At 35.2% G+C, this 23,681-nt stretch overlaps 1 protein-coding gene across 5 annotated transcripts in view; it reads left to right on the forward strand.

The window, feature by feature from the left end:
- The window catches only part of ATAD2B (ATPase family AAA domain containing 2B), a 137,158-nt gene that overhangs the window by 1,453 nt on the left and 112,024 nt on the right, over window positions 1–23,681 (forward strand). For all 5 annotated transcript variants that reach the window (XM_037035451.1, XM_037035452.1, XM_037035453.1 and 2 more), the window contains exons 2-4: window positions 15,938–16,089; window positions 22,549–22,598; window positions 22,936–23,089. In XM_037035451.1, coding sequence (XP_036891346.1) covers window positions 15,938–16,089; window positions 22,549–22,598; window positions 22,936–23,089 — 356 coding nt within the window. The remainder of the gene's footprint in view (window positions 1–15,937; window positions 16,090–22,548; window positions 22,599–22,935; window positions 23,090–23,681) is intronic.

The following is a 23,681-nucleotide window of genomic DNA, read 5'->3' on the forward strand; positions in this document are numbered from 1 at the left end:
ACAGTTTAAAACTTTAAGTTAGCAATTATGTTTTGTCACGTTTGGGGAATTATAGGTTTGTGTTACATGAGATTGGTTGGATTCAGAAAACAGAGTTTTGGTTTTGTTTGGAAAGGGCTGATTTACCACGGGTAATGGAGCTGCAGATTACAATTATTTTAGAATGCGCCTTCTAATCCACACCATTTTGTTATTATGTGAGGAAAGCAGTATTTTATTTTCTACAGGACTCTACAAGATTATGGTTTATGTGTGCTTTTTCTCTGTATCTCAGCCACATAGTTGACCGTACCACTTTGAAGTGTATTTATTGTGTCTTTGAAAATGCATTTGACTTTTATTTTGCTAAAAATCTGGAAAGTATTTTAAAAATTATGTGACTAGACAGTTTGGGGGCTTACAGATCTTTTAGGTTGAAATAGAGCCAAATCTGAAAGTTGTGCAAAGTATTCTGAAAATTAGGCTTTCTGTAGAAATTATTCCAAACATGTACAGGCTTATTGACTTTCTGAAGCTAACATATATTTAAAAATGAAAGTAAATTTAAGAAAGGCCCGTCATCTCCACTTAGGGGCGGATAAAATATTCAGAGGACAAGCATTTAATTGTGCAGTGCGCTGTGCGTGCCTCTGGTCTGTTAGAGCCTTTTGCCTGCCGCCGTGGGCGCGCCTGTCGCTGATCAGTTTGTGGTCCCACTTGGGCCTTCCAGGGTTTCGTGCTGTCCTTACTCCCTGAGGAACGAGGTGAGGTAATTTGTCAAGCAGCTGTGACGGAGATGTTAAAAGGCAAGGAATCAATAATCTAATGTAGAAATGGACATTTGGTAGCTCTTAAATTGCTAGAAGAATGAAAGATATTACAGCTCTTTCTAGAAGGATGCTAATGAAACTTTGTTTCGAGGATCCTTTTAAAATGTTTTGAAAGACCATAAATAACTGGCTAATGAAGATTTACTCTGACATATTAGTCAGTTTTAAGCTTTGTATTCTGGCTGATGGGATGATCTAATTGCTTTCCCTGAGAAATTTAATAACCCTATGTTGTGTGTGACTAGTCCTCTGTTTAGAAGAGGATGTTATAATTCTGATTTTTTAAAGTTTATGGATTACATATTTGTGAAGCAGGTTGTATATTTCTTTGTGGTGTATTTCTGAAGTGGATAGATTTGAGTCTGGTGAGCTCTTCCTCTAAGTTAGTTCTATAGCACAAGAATTTAGCACTCCTGGTTTACCCTTTCTGGAGCAGTGCTCAGAGCATCCTCTGTGTCTGTGGAGTCTTAGACATTTGTTGGTGTCTGTAAAGACTTATTTGATGGGAAATGGGGTTGTTTGTTTCTTTAGGAGACTTTATTTTTGAGGAAGAGATGCATCCCTCTTTATGAGATATATAATTGAGGAGGTTCCCCTTTCTCTACTTTTGTGTTATGTTCTTCATTTTTCACCTGATGCTGATTTTCCCCCCTCCTCTTTCCCTTCTGGCCCTTTTTAGATTATTTCATCCACTGTACCTAGAGACATTTGTTCTAGCTATGCCTATAGTTTTGTCTTTTCCCCAAGTATGTGTAGGATGGGGAAATTAACATACAATACATTCTGTAGGTTATTGGAATGATTTTCTTGTGCCCACACTTTTTAGATGTCAAGTTGGCTTGTGTTTTGCAGTTAGTTGCAATAGCTTCTGTATAAGTGCTTGGCTTTTTTGTTTATTTAGCGTACATAAAGTTTGACCTCTTTTAGGTCAGTTAATCTGACCTTCAGTAATTACCATTTATTTGTCCCACCTCAGAGTCACTCTCAGCAAACAAACTGATAGTGTATCCACAGAACTGGAAAACAGTCTTTGAAAAATACTTCAACTCTTTCATCCTGTTAGGTCTGTTTGCTGTGCTTTCGGCTTTGTCACTAGCTTTTTGTGCTTTTTGAGATGATCATTGAGTCTGAGTCCACATGTTAGTTGAGAGGATGAAAATATTTTGAATGACTTTATGGTTAAGCTGGCTTCATTTTAATTTTACTTAGAAAAAATCTCTGGGTCCTTTAATATCACTTTACACTATTTTGTTCTTCCTTTTAAAATTTAAATTAATTTAATTATTTCGTCATCCTCCCTGCACCCTTTCACCTCCACCCACCCCTCCCCCTGTACCATTATCACCCTATACTTACCCTTTTTCAGCACTCCTACTTTTGCCAGTATAACACAAGCAGAGTGGTCGAAGCTGAGGCTCAAACATAGAAAAGCCTGAGAGAGGAATGTAATAATGTTTAAGATGAATAGGGAAAAATACAGGTTCCTTGGAGCAGAGCAAGTTTTTCCTTATGTCAGACTCACATGGAGTACCATGTAGGTGGTATTGAGTGATGTGGTAAGCAGTGTCCCCTGTCACAGTTTTGAACTGTAGCTTCTATTAAGTTCATAGGATTCTCTTTGATAGCCAAGTGAAAATGCAACTTTAGAAATTCAGTTACTGGCTATTTCTGTAGTCCAAATACTATACAAACTTGCAGGTTTTTTTTTTTTTTTTAAATTATGGATGAAACTTACAACACCTGTAGAGGTGAATTCCGGAATCATTCCCTGGCAGTCTTTTTAACCTTCCTTTGATAGGTCCTTGATTGCATGTCTCCTAAATACATAATCATAGATAAACCTATAACCTCTGGAAACCAGCTAGACAGGTGGTAGGATTACAACTTGTTCTGAGAACTCAGGAGCCCAACCAGTGTCAGCACCTGAATAGAGAGAGTGATCTGTCTGTTCAAGGATTCACTTCAGAAAAGTGCTGTATTACTTCAACTTGTATAGTTGGCATTTCTTTTCAGACATACACAAGTCAATGAAGTTGACTTGTGTCCATTACTGAGTTGATTTCTTGCTATGTGGATTTTTGGTTTTGTACTAGGAATGTTTTATTTCTGTTATGCCTATTTGCTGGGGGAAGATTTTCATGAAAAATGAGTCACTGAGTAAAAAGCATTTATTCCACAGGTGGCAACCACAAGGTCCGTGGGCGGGATCTGGCCGTCCCCCTTGTTTTATCTGGCCTGGCACCTTGTTTCTACCCAGTGGCAGCGCTGAGATCTCATTTAACTGTTATGGAGTAGTTACATTTATACAGTCCTAAAGTTATATTCAGGTTGCCTTTGAAGTTATATTCAGGTTATATTGAGGTTGCCTTTGAAGGCAACCTCAAGGCTGATGTGGCCCTGGTGAAAATGAGTTTGACACCCCTGATTTATTCACTGCAGAGTCAGGAGAAAAACCATATATAAAATGTGTTAAATTTATTTACATAAATATAAGCTAAAGATTTTTAGAGAGTTACATATTGTATCAAACAATAGCGACGACATCCATGTTAAAGGTATTAGGCTGTAATTTGTATTATGCTTTGGATATATGCTGTAAGATTATAAATTTAAGATGCTTTCATACTGTTAGTATTTTGGTATTAGTTTTTTTTCATTTTTAGATTGTTATTGTAGTGTTATCTGGAGGTAGGGTACATGTATATGCTTTTGGTTCAAATTTTTCTCCCATAGATTCTTTTGTTAGAGTAGGCTGTACGATCCATGAGAACAGGCACTATCCCTTATTATCACCCAACTGCTGTATTCCCAGGGTTCGGTGCAGCATGTGACATGTGGAAGATGCTTAGTAAATATCTGTCAAGTGAATGAAATAGCGTATTAAGGAGCCAATCTATTTTGAAAATCATGATGATTGGACTCTGGGAATAGAAGGTAAATAAAACACAGTTCCTACCTTTAGGACTGTAAGTATGCACAGTGGTACACATACGAGCCATTATTAAGAAGATAAATCAGTTCAAAGTTGAGACTAAATGAGTGATACAGATGCTGAGCGGGTAAGAGTTCTAACCCTTTACTTACTGAATGTTTTGAGTGGAACTCTTTGATATTCTTTAAAGATAGAAATTGTCATGGTCAGAGTTGCATCCTGAATGCCTACAATAGTACCTACCAGACATTGCTCAATAAGTATTTTTTAATGAATAAATGGAAAGTATGCCTCATTTTAAATTATTTTCATATTGATAGTCTTCACTTTATTTGTAGCATTTTGCCTGTCTGCCTGCTTGGTAGTAGCCTAGTAAGAAAGAGAGGAGTAAACTAAGGTTTTTTAGAATCTCATGACAGGTAATTAATGCTGTCTCATTTAATCCTTGTAACAACCTTATAAGGCAGGTGGTGGTATTCTCATTTTACAGCTGAGGAAATTGAGTTTCTGAAGAGATTAAATGGCCAGTAGAAGGCCAAATAAGTATTGGGTTGGTAAAAGAGTCTCTTTAGTTTTTTCCATAAAAGACATGGTTTTCATTTTCACCAACAAATTTATTGATTTGAGTATTTTGAGTATGTCAGCTGTCTCCCGCTATTGGCTTCTAGTGGGTAGAGGCCAGGGGTGCTGCTAAACATCTTCCAATGTGTAGACAGTGCCACAGAAAATAATTTTTTTGCCCAAAATGTCAATAGTACCAAGAAACTTTGCAAACCACTTTTGACACATTCAATCAGTTATAGCACCTTCTCCATACACTGCACAAATCTTTTTGTGTGTGTTTCAGTTGCATTTTTACCTTTCTTGAAATAATAAAGCATAATTCACAAAAATGTTTTTTAATTTTCTTCCATCCTTAATATTAATACACAAAAATTCACCAATTTTGGTGTTTTTTAAAAGAATATTTTATTTATTTATTTTTAGAGAGAGGGGAAGGGAGGGAGAAAGAGGGAGAGGAACGTCAATGTATGGTTGCCTCTCACACACTTTCTACTGGGGACCTGGCCTGCAATCGAGGCATGTGCCCTGACTGGGAATCAAACTGGTGACTCTTTGGTTCACAGTTGGTGCTTCATCCTTTGAGCCACATCAGCCAGGGCCAATTTTGGTGTTTTTCTAATGCATACTAGTATGACAGCTATCACAATACAATCTAACAAAATTGTTTCAAATGAAGTTAAAGACAACTAAGCACTACTAGAGCCATCCTACAGAAAAAACTAAATGAATTTTTTGGCCCACCAATAATACCTAAATCTAGTTCTGGTTAAGTGGCCAGTAGAAGGCCAAGTAGTAGGAGTAATACCTAAATCTAGTTTGGTCTTTCTCACTTGTATATCACTGTCTCACCTGTATTTATCACTGCTCTTTGATGCTGTTCAATCAGTGATTTCCACAATGTCTGAAAAAAGTGAAGAAGGCAGCGGTTGTAGAGCCAGAAAGTACTGTACATGCTGTGTATAGACACATTTTTACTAGACTATCTGGAGTTGTGTCTAGGATTGCACTGGGACTGGAAGTGGGAACAGTAGCCTGTAGGGATGTGAAATACAGAACAGTGATTTTCAGTAATTGCTTGCTGCCTTATTTCAGGGGGTGGGTATAGGGAGAGGAACAGGCATATTGTGAGATCATTTTGCAATATCTTTGCTTCCCATATTTTAAAAGTGGCTTGGGGAGAAACCCATATAACGAGAGTAAGCATGGGGCTTTGGTCTCCAGGAGAGGTGTACTTGTGCAGCTGTCTTTCCCTCTGCGTGGCAGTACTGATTGATCAGTGTGCACATTTTCTTTCATGCCCTGGGGATCTCTCTCTGGGGATAGGTGAGTGTTTTCCATTTGAGAAAAATGTTCATACTTTTTGAACAGGCATTACATGGCATACATATGTATGAAGATACGTACTAGTGAATTAAATATGTTTAGCATTCTTAGTGTGTGTCTTTATTCTATCAGTAGGACCCAAATGAGGATCTCTGAAGCAGTGGTACTTCAGATACTCATAAAATATGTTTTCTAAATTTTCCAGGCAGGCACTTGCGAGGTAATGAAGCCTAACTTTCGGTGGTGAGTTTTGCTTTTTCCTTTGTTCTTGTGTTCAATCAATAAATGTTTATCAGGCAGGTAGAATATTAAAGTGTAAGTGCCACGTGGGTGAGCATTTTTGTCTCTTTGGTTCACTGTTAGAGGGCTGCCATGTTGCGAAAGTCAAGGAGGCACTGTTCATACTATAGTCTGTGTGAATGGCATAGAACGTGTACTTGTTATGTTATGTGGTGCAGTTAATATCCTCTTACAGTGTCCCTTGGGGACTTGGTTTGGGGATTTCTTTGAAATACCCTGGAGTGGAGTAGAGGACATGTACTTAAAATATATATTACCCCTAGGTTTGGTGCTCTAAGTCTCCACTTCTAGGAGTAGTGTATACAGGTTTTTTTTTTTAAGATTTTTTTTATGTATTTCTCTTTAGAGGGGAAGGGAAGGAGAGGAGAGAAACATCAATGTATGGTTGCCTCTTGTGCGCCCCCCTGCTGGGAACTGCTGGGAACTGGCCTGCAACCCAGGCATGTGCCCTGACTGGGAATCAAACCCCGATTGTGTGGTTTGCAGGCCCGTGCTCAATCCACTGAGCTACACCAGCCAGGGCTGTATACAGGTTCTTATATCCCCATACCCCTGCCAATATTTGGATTATTTTTTACCCTTTTAATTGCTTTTCTTTGATTACTAATGAATATGAGCAACTGTTTGTGGCGTTTTTAAAATATCTCCATTTCTGAAATGCTTATTTTGCCCATTTTCTATTTTCTACAGGATTTGCTATATATTTTTTATTTTCCAAGATTATTATATATTACAGATCAATGACTTTTAATCTTTTTTTCCCTCAAATAATAAGGGATACTATTTACATTGTGACCCTGTAGCACATGAAGTTTTACCGTTTTTTAGGTCTTTGATTTTTTTTTTAGTTTCTACTAGACAACTTATCCTTTTGTAGGGCCACTTTATAGTACACCAAATTCCCACCCTGTCGCGTGTGGCTCAGTGGTTTGAATGCTGGCCTGCGAACCAAAGGGTTGCCAGTTGGATTCCCAGTCAGGCCTCATGCCTGGGTTGCTGGCCATTTCACAGCAGGGGACTCATGAGAGGCAACCATACATTGATATTTCTCTCCTTCCCTTCCCCTCTAAAGATAAATAAATAAAATCTTCAAAAAAAAAAAGCCATTATAGAGCTCCTTAAAAGGTCCAACTAGAATTTTGATTGGGAATATATTTGAATTCCTAGATTAATTTGCAGGGAATTGATACCTTCATAATAAGTTGTCTGAGAGCAAGGCATGTCTCTCACATAACATAATTTGTGTATTTCTCTTGGGGAATTTGGTGCTTTCGTTGTGACCTAATGTCAGTTTTGGTGAATGTTCTTTGTGTGCATGAGAAAAATGTGTATTTTCTCTTAGATGTAGAAAAATATAAATATATGATAGAAATCAATAAGAGATGGAAAAGATAGTATGAATTTGAGTACTAAGATTAATCTATTTTTTATTGTTCAAAATCGCCTGTGCATATATATATGTATGCACACACACACTTAATTTTAGAATAGTTTCTAATTTCCTTCTTGCTTTATTCTTTGATACATTGGTTATCTAGAAGTATATTGCTTACTTTTCCAAACAGTTGGGCATTTACTTTCTAATGACCTTTTTTGTCATTTACTTGTAGTTTAATACCACTGTGTTCAAAGAACATACTTCATATGGTGTGTTATCATTTATATTTGTGATCCTTTTTATGGTTAGTTTGGTAAATGTTCCTTGTATGCTCTTTTTTGTTGTTGTTGTTGTTGATTGCTCTGAAAACCTAAACTGCTTTTTAAAAAAAATCAAACTTACATGTTGTTTAAATATTATGTCCCCTCTAACCACATACTTTTTAACATGCTTTTGTAATGTTTTACTTCCCTTTCTGCCCTATATTGTCTGAAATTCAATGAAAAAAAATGGATATAAGTGCTTTGCCTTTGTTTTCCTTTTTTTTCAATAACAGTAAATTTTAGTAAGGCACCAATTTGATTATCTCATGTGGAAAAATATTTTTATTTAAAAATTATGAAATAAATATTTCAACAATATGGAAGTTCATAGAAAAAAATAAAGGCTCTTCCTCTGCTCCCCTAATTTCTCCAGTTTGTTCTTCTTAGGGATAAACACTGTTAAGGCTGGTGTACCTCTTTCCAGACTATTGCACACATATGTGTGGGTTGTTAATATGTGTATAAATTTGACAAAAATGGAATCATACCCTATCTACTATTTATGATCATTAATTTTTCTAAGGTGACTGTGTTATGTACATTCTTAAATACCCATTCTTCTTGATGGCTTTCTAGTATTTTGTATAATGGTATCCACTTATTTAACTGTTCCTTCCCAGTTGGCACACAGTTAAGTTGCCTCCATGTTTGTTTGTTTATTTATTTATTTATTTAATTCCTCACCTGAGTTTAGAGAGAGGAACAAAGAGATAGGGAAACACTGATTGAAGAGAGAAACGTTCATGTGCAAGAGAAGCATCTGTTGGTTGCCTCCTGTTTGCACCAGGACCAGGGAACAAACCTGCTACCTATGTGTGCCCTGATTGGCAATTGAAACCACAATGTTTTGGTTGAGGGATAATGCTTGAACCAGCTGAGCCACACTGGCCAGGGTACCTCCTTGTGTTAAGTGTTATAAGCAGTGTAGCAAGAAATAACCTTTTTCTTGTAGGTGAAGTGGAATTATTGGGTCAAAGATAAAAGTGTTTTAAAATTTTACCGGTTTTGTGAATTTGTCCTACAAACAGGCTAAATTAGTATGCACTCCATTCCCCAATGCTCTGAGCACTGTTAAGGTTTTATAGCTTTTACTGGTTGGTTTAAGTAGTTAGGTTTTAACTTCCATGAAGGATAGAGACTGTCTTATCAAGTATCCGTAGTATCTAACACAGTAATTGATGCTTTATAAATTTTCTTCTTGAAAGGAATGACTCACTAAAGATAATTAATAAATTTGTGAAGTTCTATTAATCCTACAGAGCCAAACAAATATCCTTATTTGAGAACACGTAACTCATACTACCTCAACTGGTTCTTCTAACAATATTATGCGATTAATAGTTGAATTACGGCAGTGTTGCTCTAGCATCAATGTGAGACTGGTTCTGTCCAACATTTAGGTCTGTAGCATTTTCCAGTACCCACATTGTTTCTCTCTCCTTTTAACTATGTGATATTTTCAGGTTAAAAAAATTGCCAGGAAGAGAAATGCATTTTAAATTACAGTAGACTACTTTTCTCTTTTTATAATGCTTCAGCTTATTTCTATGTATTTTTTCCCTTTCCATATTCATTCATGATGATTGTTCAGAAATGTTAAACTAGTAAGCCAATACTCTTGCGGTATTTGGAGGAAATTTAGGATAGTGTGTATCCTTGAGTTTTAGGACTTTGTAGCATAATATTGGCCCTAAATGAGTAAGGATCAGTGAGAGTTTTGTCTTCTGCAGTCATGGTAACTGCTGCCTCTGTGCATTTGTTTTACAAATGAAAGAAAAAGCTTTCTAAGCTTTCTCATGAAAATAGGAGTACTTATTTTTAAAAAGGTGGAAAAAAAAGTATGCCTTATAAAGGAAACTGGAAAACATTGATTGAGCCCATATACTTTCTGATCTAACCTGGGGGATAATGTTCCTCATTCTCTTTCTTGTCTCTTCAAGGATCTTCTTTACATCAGTTATCTTACTCTTTAAATTTTCATTTTATTTTGTTCTCTTCTTTGATTCTTTTTCTTCTCTTTACAAGAAACCAGGTCATTTTATCTTTTCTGAAAAGGAAGTCCTTCCCTGACTTCTTTGACTTTGTGGCCTCCTTAGACTATTTATTGTCTTCTTTCTTGCTTAATTTTGAGACTTCTTAAGAGTAACTCTGTAGTCATCACCTGTACTTTCTCACCACTTAGTTCTTCGTCTAGAGAATTCCATCCAGCATTTTGCAGAAATTGCCCTACCAGAAGTTACAATGACTAATTCACATAGTAAATTACCAATCCACAGGTTTATCAGCTTTCCTCCTGTTTGGTCTTTTGGGAGCAAACTTGCATTCCCCCTCTTTTAAGTGAGACACTGCTTTTCTCTAGTTTATATGAAATCCCTTCTGCTGATCCCTTTAATGTAGGCATTTTTTAAGACTTTTGACTTAGGTCCATTTTTTTATTCTTTACATTACCTATGATTCTTTTATCACCATTTCATATCTATATCTAGTCCGCACCTCATTGTAACTCAGAGCTGCAGTATTTCCTATAGCTTGATAGACATCTCCCTGGATTTCTGGTTAGAATGCTAAGTCTGACTTTCTTTCTTTCTTAAATAAATAAAAGTATTTTTCACCCCTGGCTGGTGTAGCTCAGTGGATTGAGCACGGGTCTGCAAAGCAAAGGATCGTGGTTCTATTCCCAGTCAGGGCACATGCCTGGGTTGCAGGCCAGTTCCCAGTGGGGGACGCAGGAGAGGCAACCATACATTGATATTTCTCTCCCTCTCTCCTTCCCTTCCCCTCTAAAGATAAATAAATAAAATCTTTAAAAAATATTTTTCAATTATAGCTGATGTACATTATTATTTTTGTTTCGGGTGTACACCCTAGTGATTAGATATTACATAACTTAGCGATCTCCTTGATAACTCTCTCACCCATCTTACACCATACATAGTTATTACAATATTATTGACTGTATTCCCTGTACTGTACTTTATATCTCCATGACAATTTCGTAACTGCCAATTTGTGCTTCTTAATCCCTTCACCTTCTTAACCCATTCCCCCAACTCCTCTTCCATCTACCAGTTGTTGAAATGTTCTCTGTTTCTAAGAGTCTGCTTCTGCTCTGGTTAAGAGCAGAAATCAGAATTCTACTCTTACCAGAGCAGAATTTCGAAATCAGAATTCAGTATAACACTTCTCCCTTAAACATCTGTCCTCTGGACTCCTCCTACACACTAAAAACAACCACTTTTTACACCAGCCCTGCTGTCTTAATTTGAATACTCATTTCACTAATATCTTAATTGTTTTGCTTTCAGGAATCAATTCTTATTTTCTACTTTCACAGTTCTAGATGAGGCCATCATCAAGTCTTGAATTAATTTAGCGATCTGCTAATTTAGTGATCTACTCGTTTCCTTGAATTTCTCGTTTTTAATGCTGTACTTGGATATATTCTTTTTGTCTTTACATTAAAGTCCAGGTTCTGAATTTCTGACAAATTCTTATCTGGGCATGAAGCCTCCCCTGAAAATCAAAACAGCATAAAATCTCTGTTTCATTATTCTCAAGGTCTTTTGCCTAATTTATGTGATTTGTGGCAGAATTGTGGTCAGTATTTGTGGTAGCTGATGAGACTTGAGGAGAAAATGATTTTTGCAAATTGGGAAAGTTAATTTTAGAAGATTAAAGTTTAGAGAAAAAAGTCATTTAGGTTGGATGACTATGTTTTCTGAATCATGTTCCTCTGACCATTCATTCTATGTGCTCCATTATTATGTTGTTATAAAATAAAGTCCACTTCATTTATGATATCTTTCTTCATCCCTATTAGGAGTTCTTATTTTTATTTTTTGGTTTTAGAGAATTATATACTTCTGTTATAGTACTTACTATATATCATCATTGTGACTGTCAACTCAGTAGATTGTATATTGAGTTCAAGTAGGTCTTAATCTATTTTACCATTTCCCACGTGCCTTATGTATACACTAAGTTCTCAATAAAAGTTTGTTAAATGAAATTATTCCCTTAGTTTGAGGTGCCTTTCCTACTTCAGGATTGTAATGTCTCTGGCATAGATTGCTAAATGACTGTGTGAGTAGATGGCATAATCTCTCTTAAACTTTTTGGCCTGAAACTGGTAACGCCTTTCCTCAAAGGGCTGGGTGGTAATTAACTAGTAAAATACTTTGAAGATGAAAAACTTAAGGTTGAACCTGTGATTATCCTATTAAAGGTGATGAACTGTTAGTATTAGGTTTGTAGGTAAAAGCATTCCCAAAGCTTGAAGTTAATAGAATGGTACTGAAGTAATCATTTTACATATATTTACATCTTGCCCATTTGCTTTACCTAAATATCTAGATTTCTCTAGGCAAGGGTCTTTTTTTAATGCTGTTTATTCTGACATTTCTGTCACAGAGCCAAGTAAAGATTGAAACCCATCCCTAAAAGAAGTACTGTAGTGCAGCAGTGTGCTGTGCCTTTTATTGTACTTAAAATTGCATTGTGTGCCAGAGGTCCTCAAACTTTTGTCTACTAAGACTCATTTGGGAGGCTCTTGTTAAAGATACCTCACCTCCAGAAATTCTAGTTTAACAGGTTATGTGTCTTTAATGAGAAATTCAGGTGATTTCTGATTCAGCTAGTTATGTGGACAACTCTTTGAGAGATGCTCTGAAGGGAACTGAAAAAAGCCAGAGATTATGAGAGACTGACCAATAAACATATACCCTCATTTAAACAGTTAATTAAAGTTACAGTTATTATAATAACTCAAATTATTTCAAAAATGGCTAAGCTTCAAATATTTTATTATTTTTCTTTAATTCAGTAAGTACATAAGTACATAGTACTTATTCCCAGAGTTTGTGTGTAAAATTGCATTACTTACAGATGCTTCATGAGAAAAGAGCTTGATCAAATGTTTGTGAAATGTTCTATACTGTCTTCTATACTTAGAGATTTACACTGCATGTGAACATATTAAAAACTCTTAGAAGTCTTGTAGCTAAAAACCTTGGATCATTGTTTCCCAAACTTATTTAACCATTAGCCTTCCTTTAATTCCCCTAATAATTCCTATTAGTGATTTATTGAACAAACTTTGGGAAATCTTGCCTTTTTTTTTTTTTTTTGCTTGCTGTTGTGTGGAATTAAAAAGAAATAGGGTAATTAAAAAAAAATTAAAGAACCTAAAATCTTGCTAGAATCTCAAGACATGGATAACAATTAAAGATGATAAATATATAATGCCAGATTGAATATAATTGTCAAAATGTATTCTAAAGTTGCAGCTAGTAGAGGGGAAAGGTCAATTAAGTTAGATTCTTCAGATTTCAGGGTAGAGATGGGTCTTAAAGAGTAAGTGGTGGGATTTGATTAGAAGGAGTAATGCTGGCTTGGGCTGTCTAAATTGGTAAAGTGCTTTATAGGTATCAGTTTCTGTGTTCACAAATATGCCTTAGCTTAGAACACATGACATTGCTTCTTCAAGGAGTACTTGTTGAGTATGTTATGTAGTAATGCTTTTCAAACTCTAATGTGCGTTAGAATCACCTGGGCATTTAGTCAAAAATGGTTTCTGATTGGGGTGGAGCACATTTGGAGTGACAAGTGTAGTCTGTTGAGGATAGTTTGAAAGTAGCTAACCTGTTTTGGGGCGAACTTAAACTAATAAGTTGTGTATGTTACACAACTAACGTATTTATTATTCTTAATTCTAATAATTAAAACTTTGAACTCTGATGTTTGAAATTCTAATTGTGTTTACCTTTGCGCCTTTTAGTATGAATGTGGTCTTGTTGTTTTAAAACTAGCACGTGGTAAATTGTATTAAAATCACAAAATTAGTAGCATTTTTTTGGAAAAAATTTTGGTAAGTGAATTGATTTTATAGGCTGTACTTGGATACCTTTAAACATACATTTTAGGGTTTTTTATGTTTGTTTGCTTGTGGCTATATTTTGACTAATTATTTTTGTAATTTCTTAAAAGAAATTTGTAGCATGAAAGGAGACCAAATTCAAATACTGTTTTTAAAAAAGATTTTATTTATTTATTGTTAAGAGAGAGGGGAATGGACGTAGAAAGAGGAGAGAAACATCAATGTGTGGTTGCCTCTTGCACACACCCACTTGGGGACCTGGGTCCCCACAACCCAGGTTTGTGCCCTGATGGGGAATTCGAACCTTGACCTTTAGGTTCACAGACCAACGCTCCATCCACTGAGCCACACCAGCTAGGGCTCAAGCATCTTTATATGGTAGCATATTGAAAATGATCATATAGTCCTTTGAAATATGGATTTATAATGTCTTGATAAAGTATTAGCATATGAATTAAATTATCTTTAAACAAAAGGTCCTTCCCTCCCAGTATCTAGGAATTGCACAGTGAAGAAGAGAGGAGAGCTGCTGTGCAGAGACAGTGGCCTTCCTGTAGTTTGAGATGTGCAGCTGGTCAGGCAGGAATGGAAGTGGGATGGGTTGAGGTCTCTGTTTGGGAGATTGGTTAACTTACAAAATTAATTGGCAGACTACATAAAAAATAAGTAAATGTACTGAAGATGATGGAAACCAGGTTTCTTGCTGAGAAGGGCTTACAAACAGAAAAGGGAAAGTCTAGAAAGAAACAATATGTAGAATAAGAACTAGAAGCATTGTGTATACACATTCAATTTTTTATTTAGGCACAGATTAAGAGATAGATATAGGGGTGTGTGTATCTATATATATCTTGTATATTTCCTAGCTCTCTTTGCTAAGAGAGGACTCAATAGCAGTGAAACCCCCAGTTGCCAAGATCTTGGTTTCTGATTACCATCTAATTACCAGAACTTCTTGCAGAAACAGCTAATTCTAGGATCAGAGAGGGAAAGTAGAAGATGAGCTTAAGAGATTTCTTTTGTTCCATAAAGTAAGGAAATATTAAAAATGATGGGAATGTCTCAAAAGGATATAGGAACCACTTTGAAAGGGCTCCCAAATGGCCAAATCTTTTATAATTTGAGCAATAAAATAGAGTAATGGATTATAACCCATAGAATAAAATAAGGCTCCACAAGTGCCTATTGATATAAATAAAAGAGTAAATGAATTGGGCAAAGGAGGGGAGAGGAAGGCTGTTTAAAATAGAATGCCAACTAAAAAATGTAGAAGGAGTGATGGGATTAGGCAATCATCATAATGGTATTGGATAAAGGTGAGAGTAGTCAGTGAATGCTAAGGCTGATGGGTGGAGGTTTGATGGGGAACAGAATTTGATGATATCAAAGAACAGGATATTGCTGATATCAGAGTAATTCCACATAATATAATCAAATACAAAGGGAAAAATAGACTTTACAGTGGAGAAACTTGGCCCTCAACAACTTGACCAGGTGATCAAGGTGATAATGATGGGTAGGTGTAATACGTACAGTAACATTTCTGTGTATTCTTTCCAAGAATGTGTGACCTGAATCTAGTTATGAGGAGCATCAAACAGACCTGGAATGAAGGTCATTCTGGAGAATGAAAGGCTTTATACTCTTTTTTTAAAACAAAGATTTTACTTATTAATTTTTAGAGAGAAGGGAAGGAAGGGAAAAAGATAAATGCTGATGTGAGAGAGAAACATCAATTGGTGGCCTCTCATATGCACCCCAACTGGGGACTGAACCTGCAAACCAAGCATGTACTCCTACTGGGAATTGAACCAATGACCCTTTCCTTTGTGGGAAGTTGTCCAACCAACTGAGCCAAACCAGTCAGAGTGCTTTGTACTCTTTTCAGTCAAGGTCATGAAAGATGGGGAAAGACTAAAGAGCTGTTCCAGATTGAAGGAGACCAAGGAAATCCTATATCTAAATACAATTTATGTGTTCCTGGATAGGATCTCCAAGCAAAAAGGAGAGACATTTTGGGGACAATTGAAAAAATTTTCGTGTGTCTGTGGATTGACTCTGTTATATCAGTGTTAATTTCCTGATTGGGATGGTTGTATGATGGTAAAGTAGCAAAGTGTCCTTGTTTTGGGATGTGGACAGTAGAGTATTTAGGAGAAGAATGTGGAATCATGTCCTAAAAAGATGTATACATACCTTTGCTGTAAGCTGAAACTATTTTATTTTTTTAAAACTATTTAAAAATACAAGGCTAAACATAGTTTTCTAATGCTTGTTTCTGTATTTATAGATTATTACATTTTATTACACTTGTAGACTGATTCATACAATAGATATTTATTGGTTGAAAAAATATTGTTGCTTTTTCAAGAATTTAATAGTTCTTTGTGTTTCAATAGGAATAATAAATACATTTTGAACACTGTCTTTCAGAAATCTGAGGTTGATGGTAGTTTAAGTGATAGCCACGTGTCTCCTCCAGCCAAACGCACTTTGAAACAACCTGATTCGGTTTGCAAAGACAAATCAAAGTCACGAACTACTAGTCAGCGGGAGGAATGGAACATATCAACTGGACAGGCCAGGTGAGAAGCGAGAACTCACTGATAGTTTTTTCATGAATTGTTTGATGTGATTCAGGGCTGATGTTAATGCCAATTTTCTTATATTGTAAAGCTGCTAATATCTAGAAATACTTATAAATTGCATTAAATTTACTTTATAATCTAAATTATAGATTATTTTCTCTAAATGTGCTATAAAATATATTTGTTTTATAAAAATAGATAGTATATAATAGAGCCCTATTACTAAATCAATATGGATTTCGATAGGTCTTAAACATGCATACATGTGTATAGTCCTGAAAATGTAAGTAAGGACAGATGGTTAGAATTATTTTTTATTTGAAAATAGGTAAAATACCCCCTTTCTAAAATTATTAAATATTCCACTTGTATTGACATACTAAAATGTAATAAAAGCTAAATTAATTTTTTAAAGAAATTTTTCCATTTTCATCTCCTGTTTCAACTTAAATTTGCTTGTGTCTGATTTAATATGTAACAGGAAAACTTAGTTTTACTTACCAAAAGAAATGGTAATAATTTAAGGTAGAGAGGATAAGCACACATGTACAAAAGATTTAAACTCTGAACTCAGAATCTTCTGCTTCCCTTTTCTCCAAAGTCTTTGATAGAGAAGTGCTGATAATAAGCCAACTGCAAAGGAAAGTAAAAGGGAAATTCTTTGGTTTCTTTTCTCCTTGAAGTATTTTAAAATATTTTGATTTTATGCATGTGTATTTATATTTATATATTTTAATGAAAAAATTATTGGGGTTATATAAACTTGGGTAAGTAGTTTACATTTACTAGTCTTCCCAAAGAGTCTGTCCCTATTTCAATATGGTCCAGAAAAGGTACCACTTCATTAAAAATTTTTTTCTTTCTTTTTTTTAAAACATTAAACATTTTAAATTTTCAGCTATAGTTGACATTCAATATTATATTAGTTTCAGGAGTACAGCATAGCCATATTTTTAAGTTTTTATTTTTCATTGTCTGGGAGCTAAGTAGAAAAATACAGGAGATATAGTCTATTGCTTTTTCCCCCTCCTTTCTCATATTCATATGTGAGATGAAACTGATGCAGATCACTATAATGATATTCTTAAGATGAGCACTGCCCTTTAATTACGCTTCTAGACTTTATCTCCCTGTTATAATCTGTCTCTGGTATTTATTTAGTGAGTGTGAATCAGGCTTCTTTTTCTGGATAAACGTTTCTAAGAACTGTTCTTTTAGTGTTAAAGTTTGACTTTTAACTGTAAGATAATTTCAACAGTTTAATTCAAGTCTGAGGGTATAGTACACTAGATTCTCCCATCTTACCCACTCAGACAGCTTCTGTATAAATTGATGTCTTCCATAGAAAGACCTCAAAAATTTGGGGGGGAAGAAACATAGTTTTGCTTCCTTTTAGGTATTTTAGAGGTGATAATCTAAAAAAATACTAAGTACATTTGGAATAAAAAGCTTAAATAATGAATGCTAACAAAATATATTATTTCTGTTTTGGCAGAAGAATAATATTTAGCATTTCACATTGTATTTTTATTTTTAAAAAAGAATTTATTTACTTTTAGAGAGAGGGTAAGGGAGGGAGAAAGACGGGGAGAGAAACATGGATGTGTGAGAGAAACATCGATTGGTTGTCTCTCGCATGCCTCCAGCGGGACCAGACCCGCAACCCAGGTGTATGCCCTGACCAGGAATCGAACCTGCAACCTCTCAGTTTGCAGGCTGGCACTCAATCCACTGAGCCACACCAGGTAGGGCTAGCATTTCACATTTTATTTTATTTTTTTAAAGATTTTATTTATTTATCTTTAGAGGGGAAGGGAAGGAGAGAGGGAGAGAAATATCAATATATGGTTGCCTTTCATGTGTCCCCTCCTGGGAACTGGCCTGCAACCCAGGCATGTGCCCTGACTGGGAATCGAATAGTGATTCCCTGGTTCACAGGCCCACACTCAATCCACTGAGCTACACCAGCCAGGGCGCATTTCACATTTTAAAAAGTTTTTTTGAGTTAAACTTTTATCTAGGAATGTAAGTGCTATACTTAGAATTTTTTGGTGTTTTGTATAATGTGAAATGTCACTGGACCTACTAGGTACAGCAGAATTGAATTTTAAGCAAAACTTAAATATATTTTAGATTTTGAGATAGCATAAATACAAACATCAGGATTTATTTGAAGGCTTCCAGTTGCTTTTATGTTATGAACCTGAGAATCCTGGTTTCTTCATTTTGTAATCTAAGTTCTTATGAATGTTGAAGGTAAATTATTACATTTATTTTTTTGAAGATTTTATTTGTTTTTAGAGAGAGGAGAAGGGAGGAAAGAAGAGATGTGAAAGAGAAACATTGATTGGTTGCCTCTTCCGTGTGCCCCAACCAGAGACTGAACCTGTAACTTAGAATGTACCCTGACCTGAAACTGAGCTAGTGACCTTTGCTTAGTGGAACAACACACAACCAACCAATTCTTACAAATGTTTATTTGGAGAAAAAAATGAATGTGGATAAGAATTAGTATTAGCTATGAAAAATAATGATTCTTAAAGGACTTTGCAAAGACTGCTACATTCTTTAAAGAAATTAGTATTGATTGGTAAAAATGACTTTCCTTTTTAGAGAGAGGTAAGTGATAAAGAGAGAGGTAAAAGTGGAACTAGAATTTCTGAGTTTTCATAAAAAATTTGAAATAGTGTTTTCTTTTGGGGAAAAATCTGGGCTTATATATAGTTCATCAATGTAATTATAATGATTGACTTGGTATGATCAAAATATTTACTGTATATTCTTCATCTTATATGTAGAAATTCACAAATATACATGTTAACTTAGATGGATATTAGTGCTTACCAATATTTTGAGTACAAAATCCCATTTTATGGACTTTTGGCAGCTGGCATTTATTTAGCCAGTGTACATTTATTTGACTTGGATGCTATATGTGTGTTGTTGTTGTTGGCAATCTGGGGAAAGTGGCATGCATTCGATGTCTCTAGAAGAATAGAAAGGCATACTCTAAGATGTGTAATTGAATCTTTGAGCCGTGGCTGGTGTGCTTCAGTGGGTTGAGTGCTGGCCTGTGAACCAAACAGGTTGCCAGTTCAGTTCCCAGTCAGGGTACATGCCTGGGTTGTGGTCCAGGTCCCCAGTTGGGGGTGTGCAAAAGGCAACCAACCCCTTACACATCAAAGTTTCTCTCCCTCTCTTTCTCCCTCCCTTCCACCTTTTTAAACAATAAAAGTCTTAAAAATCTTTGATAAGACAATCTGTAGACTTAAGTGTATTGTGTGAGAAACTTTTGGGGTCAGGTGATGCCAGAATAGTGAGGTTAGGTGGAACGTAACCAACCACCTTGTTAGACTGCTGGGGCATATTGGAATTGAAGGGTGGTAGGGCTTATGGTCTTCCAAACTGAGACTTTTGCTGAATTGATTTTTAAAACCCTCTAAATCATTACATGCCTTAGGTTCATTTGGGAAAGGGAGAATAAGTAATGACTTTTAATTTGGTATTGCGTTGATAGTTGCTGCAGATAATTAGTGGTATAGAAAACTCTAATATAATGATTGGCTAGTATAAAGTGATAGTGTCTTCATTTAAAAAATTTAGAAAACAGATACAGGGCGATATTTCACACTGAATTTTCCTTTTTAAAATAAACAAGGGAGACTTTATAATCATAAAGGATTTATTGGAGGATTCATTTAAGGAGTGAACCCACCTGGTTGTATTTTAAGTAATTAACTTTTGGGAACATCGATTTGAGAGACTTTTAAGCCCTGGCCTGGTGGCTCAGTTGCTTGAAGTGTCATCCTGTACACCAAAAGGTTGCAGGTTCAATTCCTGGTCAGGACACAGCCAGTTGATGTTTCTCTTTCACGTTGGTATTTCTCTCTCCCTCTCTAAAAATCAACAAACATGGGCTGGCTTTAGCTCAGCGGGTACTTCGATTCACAAAAATTGATAAGCATGTCCTCAGGTAAGGATTAAAAGAAAAGTAAAAAAAGAGACTTATTACACACATAATATTATATAGAGCAGGCCAACTCTTAAAGTCTCAGTATTTTTATATACATAGTATTTAATATTGTCTGCTTTAAAAAAACTTCTTTTTATAAGATAAATGATAATGGTAAAATGCTGACAGTGATCTGTGATTGAAAGATAATTAGATTGAAGTATTTGTGTCCCCCCGATCGCCATAAGACACCCCTCATTAACAAAGAAATAAGCCAAGTAAGCACTGTCTTCTCCAGAGGGACAAAACGCTATGTACTTTTTTCTCAGTGATGGTGCTATTGTTCAGAAAAGTTTAAAATTGTTTTTGTAGAAATACATTAGGGTTAGCACCGTATTTTTCTGAATAATTTAAGGATGTGTACTTTTAACTATTTGGTTTTACATATAGCTAAAATTCATTTGGAGCCAAGACTTGTGAATAAATAGATCAGACTTCATTAATGTTATAGTGGGTTCAAAGCCAAAGTATATAAATTGATTTTTTTCTATTTGGTTTTAAGTGGATTTTGAGAGTGATTATAGCGAATTTCACATATATAATCTTCTAAGGAATATACTGTTAATGTACTTATTTCATTACTTTGTAGTCAAATTCAAATGCCAGGAGGATTGTGTACTTGTGTGCTAAAAATGTTTGTTTTTAAACTAGTTTTATTTTTAAAAAGATTTTATTTATTTATCTTTAGAGGGGAAGGGAAGGAGAGAGGGAGAGAAATATCAATGTATGGTTGCATCCCCCGCTGGGAACTGGCCTGCAACCCAGGCATGTTCCCTGACTGGGAATTGAACTGCGATAGTGTGGTTCACAGGCCCTCACTCAATCCACTGAGCTACACCAGCCAGGGGCAAAAAATGTTTTTTTTTTTTTTTTGAGAGAGAGGGGACGGGAAGGAGAAAGAGGGAGAGAAACATCAATGTGTGGTTGTTTCTCACATGGCCCCCACTGGGGACCGGACCCGCAACTCAAGCATATGCCCTGACTGGGAATCGAACTGCAACCCTTTGGTTCACAGCCTGCACTCAATCCACTGAGCTACACCAGGCATGTTTTTGTATTTTTTGCCAGTCTGAAGATATGTGATAGTTTTGAGTTTTTGTTCATATCTTTTAACCATCCTAGCTGTGACCTTTATTTATTAGGCAGAGATATTTATAATGAACAGTTATAACATTTAACATTTATGATTTAACACAAAAAGTGCCAGAATAACCAGGAACATCAGAATCATTTAGCTAAAAAAATTTATACAGCCCTGGCTGGGTAGTGCAGTTGATTTTGGAGTGTTGTCCTGATATACCAAAGTTGCGGGTTTGAGCCCATTAGAGCACATGCAGGGAGAAACAGCAAATGCATGGCTGGGTGGAATAGTTGATGTGTCCCCCTCTCTTCCCACCCTTCTCTGCTCTCTGAAATCAATCAATAAATTTTCTTAAAAATTTATGCAAATCTCATAGAAGACAATTGTATATATTTACTATTTTCTGAATGTCTTCCCTTGTTCTTTTATATTTGAAAATAGTGATTGTTGAAGTTTTCAGAAATACTTTAATAAGTTTATGTGCACAGCTGTTTTATTATGTAACATTTAGTTTTATTTTTAAAGATTTTATTTATTTATGTTTAGAGTGAGGGGAAGGGAGGAAGAAAGAGAGGGAGAGAACCATCAGTGTGTGGAGAGAGACAGCTATTGGTTGCCTCTCACGTGTTCCCAAGTGGGGACTTGGCCTGCAACTCAGGCATGAGCCCCAACTGGGAATTGACCCAGCACCCTTTTGGTTCAAAGGCTGACTCTCAGTCCACCGAGCCACACTAGCTAGGGCAGCAATTTAGTTTTTGAACTTCCTAATTATAGTAAAGTGTATGGTGACTTTTTTCTTATGTCTTCATGTTTTGGTGACCATTTAAGTGTCTCTTTAACATTTTTCCTCTTCCAGTCAAAAGGCAGAATTGCACAATGACTGTTTGGGGAAATTAGCTAAGTTTTTATTATCAGTTTAGAATGTGTAATAAAATATGTGAAGTAATTATTAAATAGTATTGGGATTCAAGTATTTTTTCTTCTAACAAAATATTATTTAAATAGATTTGTCGTTTCAATTTTATTTTGTCAGCTAAATCTATAGTAAAGGTCTGTGATAGTTGCTACTAATGACTTCACTTAATTTATGGTACATGTTAGGCTTAAGCCTTTTTATTGGATTTTAACTTAGAATTGAAGAGACAGTAAGTTGTATTATTAAAGCTGTTCTTGAAGTAATAAATGACTCAGTATATTTTGTTAATTGGTACATTATCAATATTATAGTGAAAAAAGTCTTTCTTCTTAAAAAAGGTAATGTTACTAACATTTTAAAGATTAAAATGATTCCACCAGTATTGTGTTTTTTGCTTCTTTAAGTCAATGTTGATGTGTTTACGTATTGAATATAATTATGTTCTAGGTTAACTTCTCAGCCTGGAGCTACATTACCAAATGGACATAGTAGTTTATGTGAGTATTCTGTCATGAAACTGGTTAGTATTAAAATTCTTATAGTGTTGTTATATTTAAAGCTTTAAAGTAAGTGGGGTAAAATTGATTTACTAGTATGCTTAGCATAACAGTTGGAAATGACTGGATTTCAGTCATAGTAAATACATATGTGATTGTTAAATGTTGAGAAATTAATACAAGGGAAATTAAATTATGATAGATTGTAAACATTTATAGAAATTTTAGATTATTGGATAATAAAGCCATTTAATTATATTAAACTTTTGTAGTCTTTTAAAAGTAATTTTTTCTTGTTATATTCTGTACTTTGAAATGAAAATCTCTCTTCTTGTAGCCCTTCGAAGTCATCCCCTTCGAGGGGAAAAGAAGGGAGATGGAGACCTTTCATGTATAAATGGTGACATGGAAGTCAGAAAAAGTTGTCGTTCCAGGAAAAACAGATTTGAAAGTGTGAACCAGAGTTTGTTATTTGATCAACTAGTAAATAGGTATGAATGCTTATGCAGTAAGCAGTTCATTTAATCATTTGATTTTTAAGCCATTATTTTATAACTTAATTTGAATTGACAGTGGTTAGCAGTGACTGTGAGTTCCTAGTCAGTTTACTGTTTTTAATACAATTTATATAATAGTTAAATTTCTGTCATCCTATTTAAACTCTGTGCATAAATACTATAAAAAGTAATTCTATTATCTTCACTATAGTCATTTAATATTTTCTCATTTAATATTTGTATTTGTAATAATTTTCAAAGAACATTAAGTTCTCATTATTGATGGTAGTTTTGCTTAGTTAAGAGTTTGAATTGAAGGTGTTTTTGAGATGGGGCGTATGGGATGTATAGTGAGCCAGCCTAGCTAATTGCTTACATCTACATGCAATGAAGCATTATTCTCAGATAATAAATTATTCTACTTAGTCCTTGCAAAGGCCTGGACAGGGGAGGTCAGTATAATGCCTATTTGGTAGAGAGGAAATTATATTCTATAGTAGTATTGTCAAATTTGGGTATTAGTTACTATTTTTACTTTTTTCTATTTTTTAAAACATTTTTCTATTACAGTTTACATTCAGTATTG

Source organism: Sturnira hondurensis, unplaced genomic scaffold (genome assembly GCF_014824575.4).
Source record: "Sturnira hondurensis isolate 20B ecotype Veracruz unplaced genomic scaffold, ASM1482457v3 Scaffold0022319, whole genome shotgun sequence".
Lineage (NCBI taxonomy): Eukaryota > Metazoa > Chordata > Mammalia > Chiroptera > Phyllostomidae > Sturnira > Sturnira hondurensis.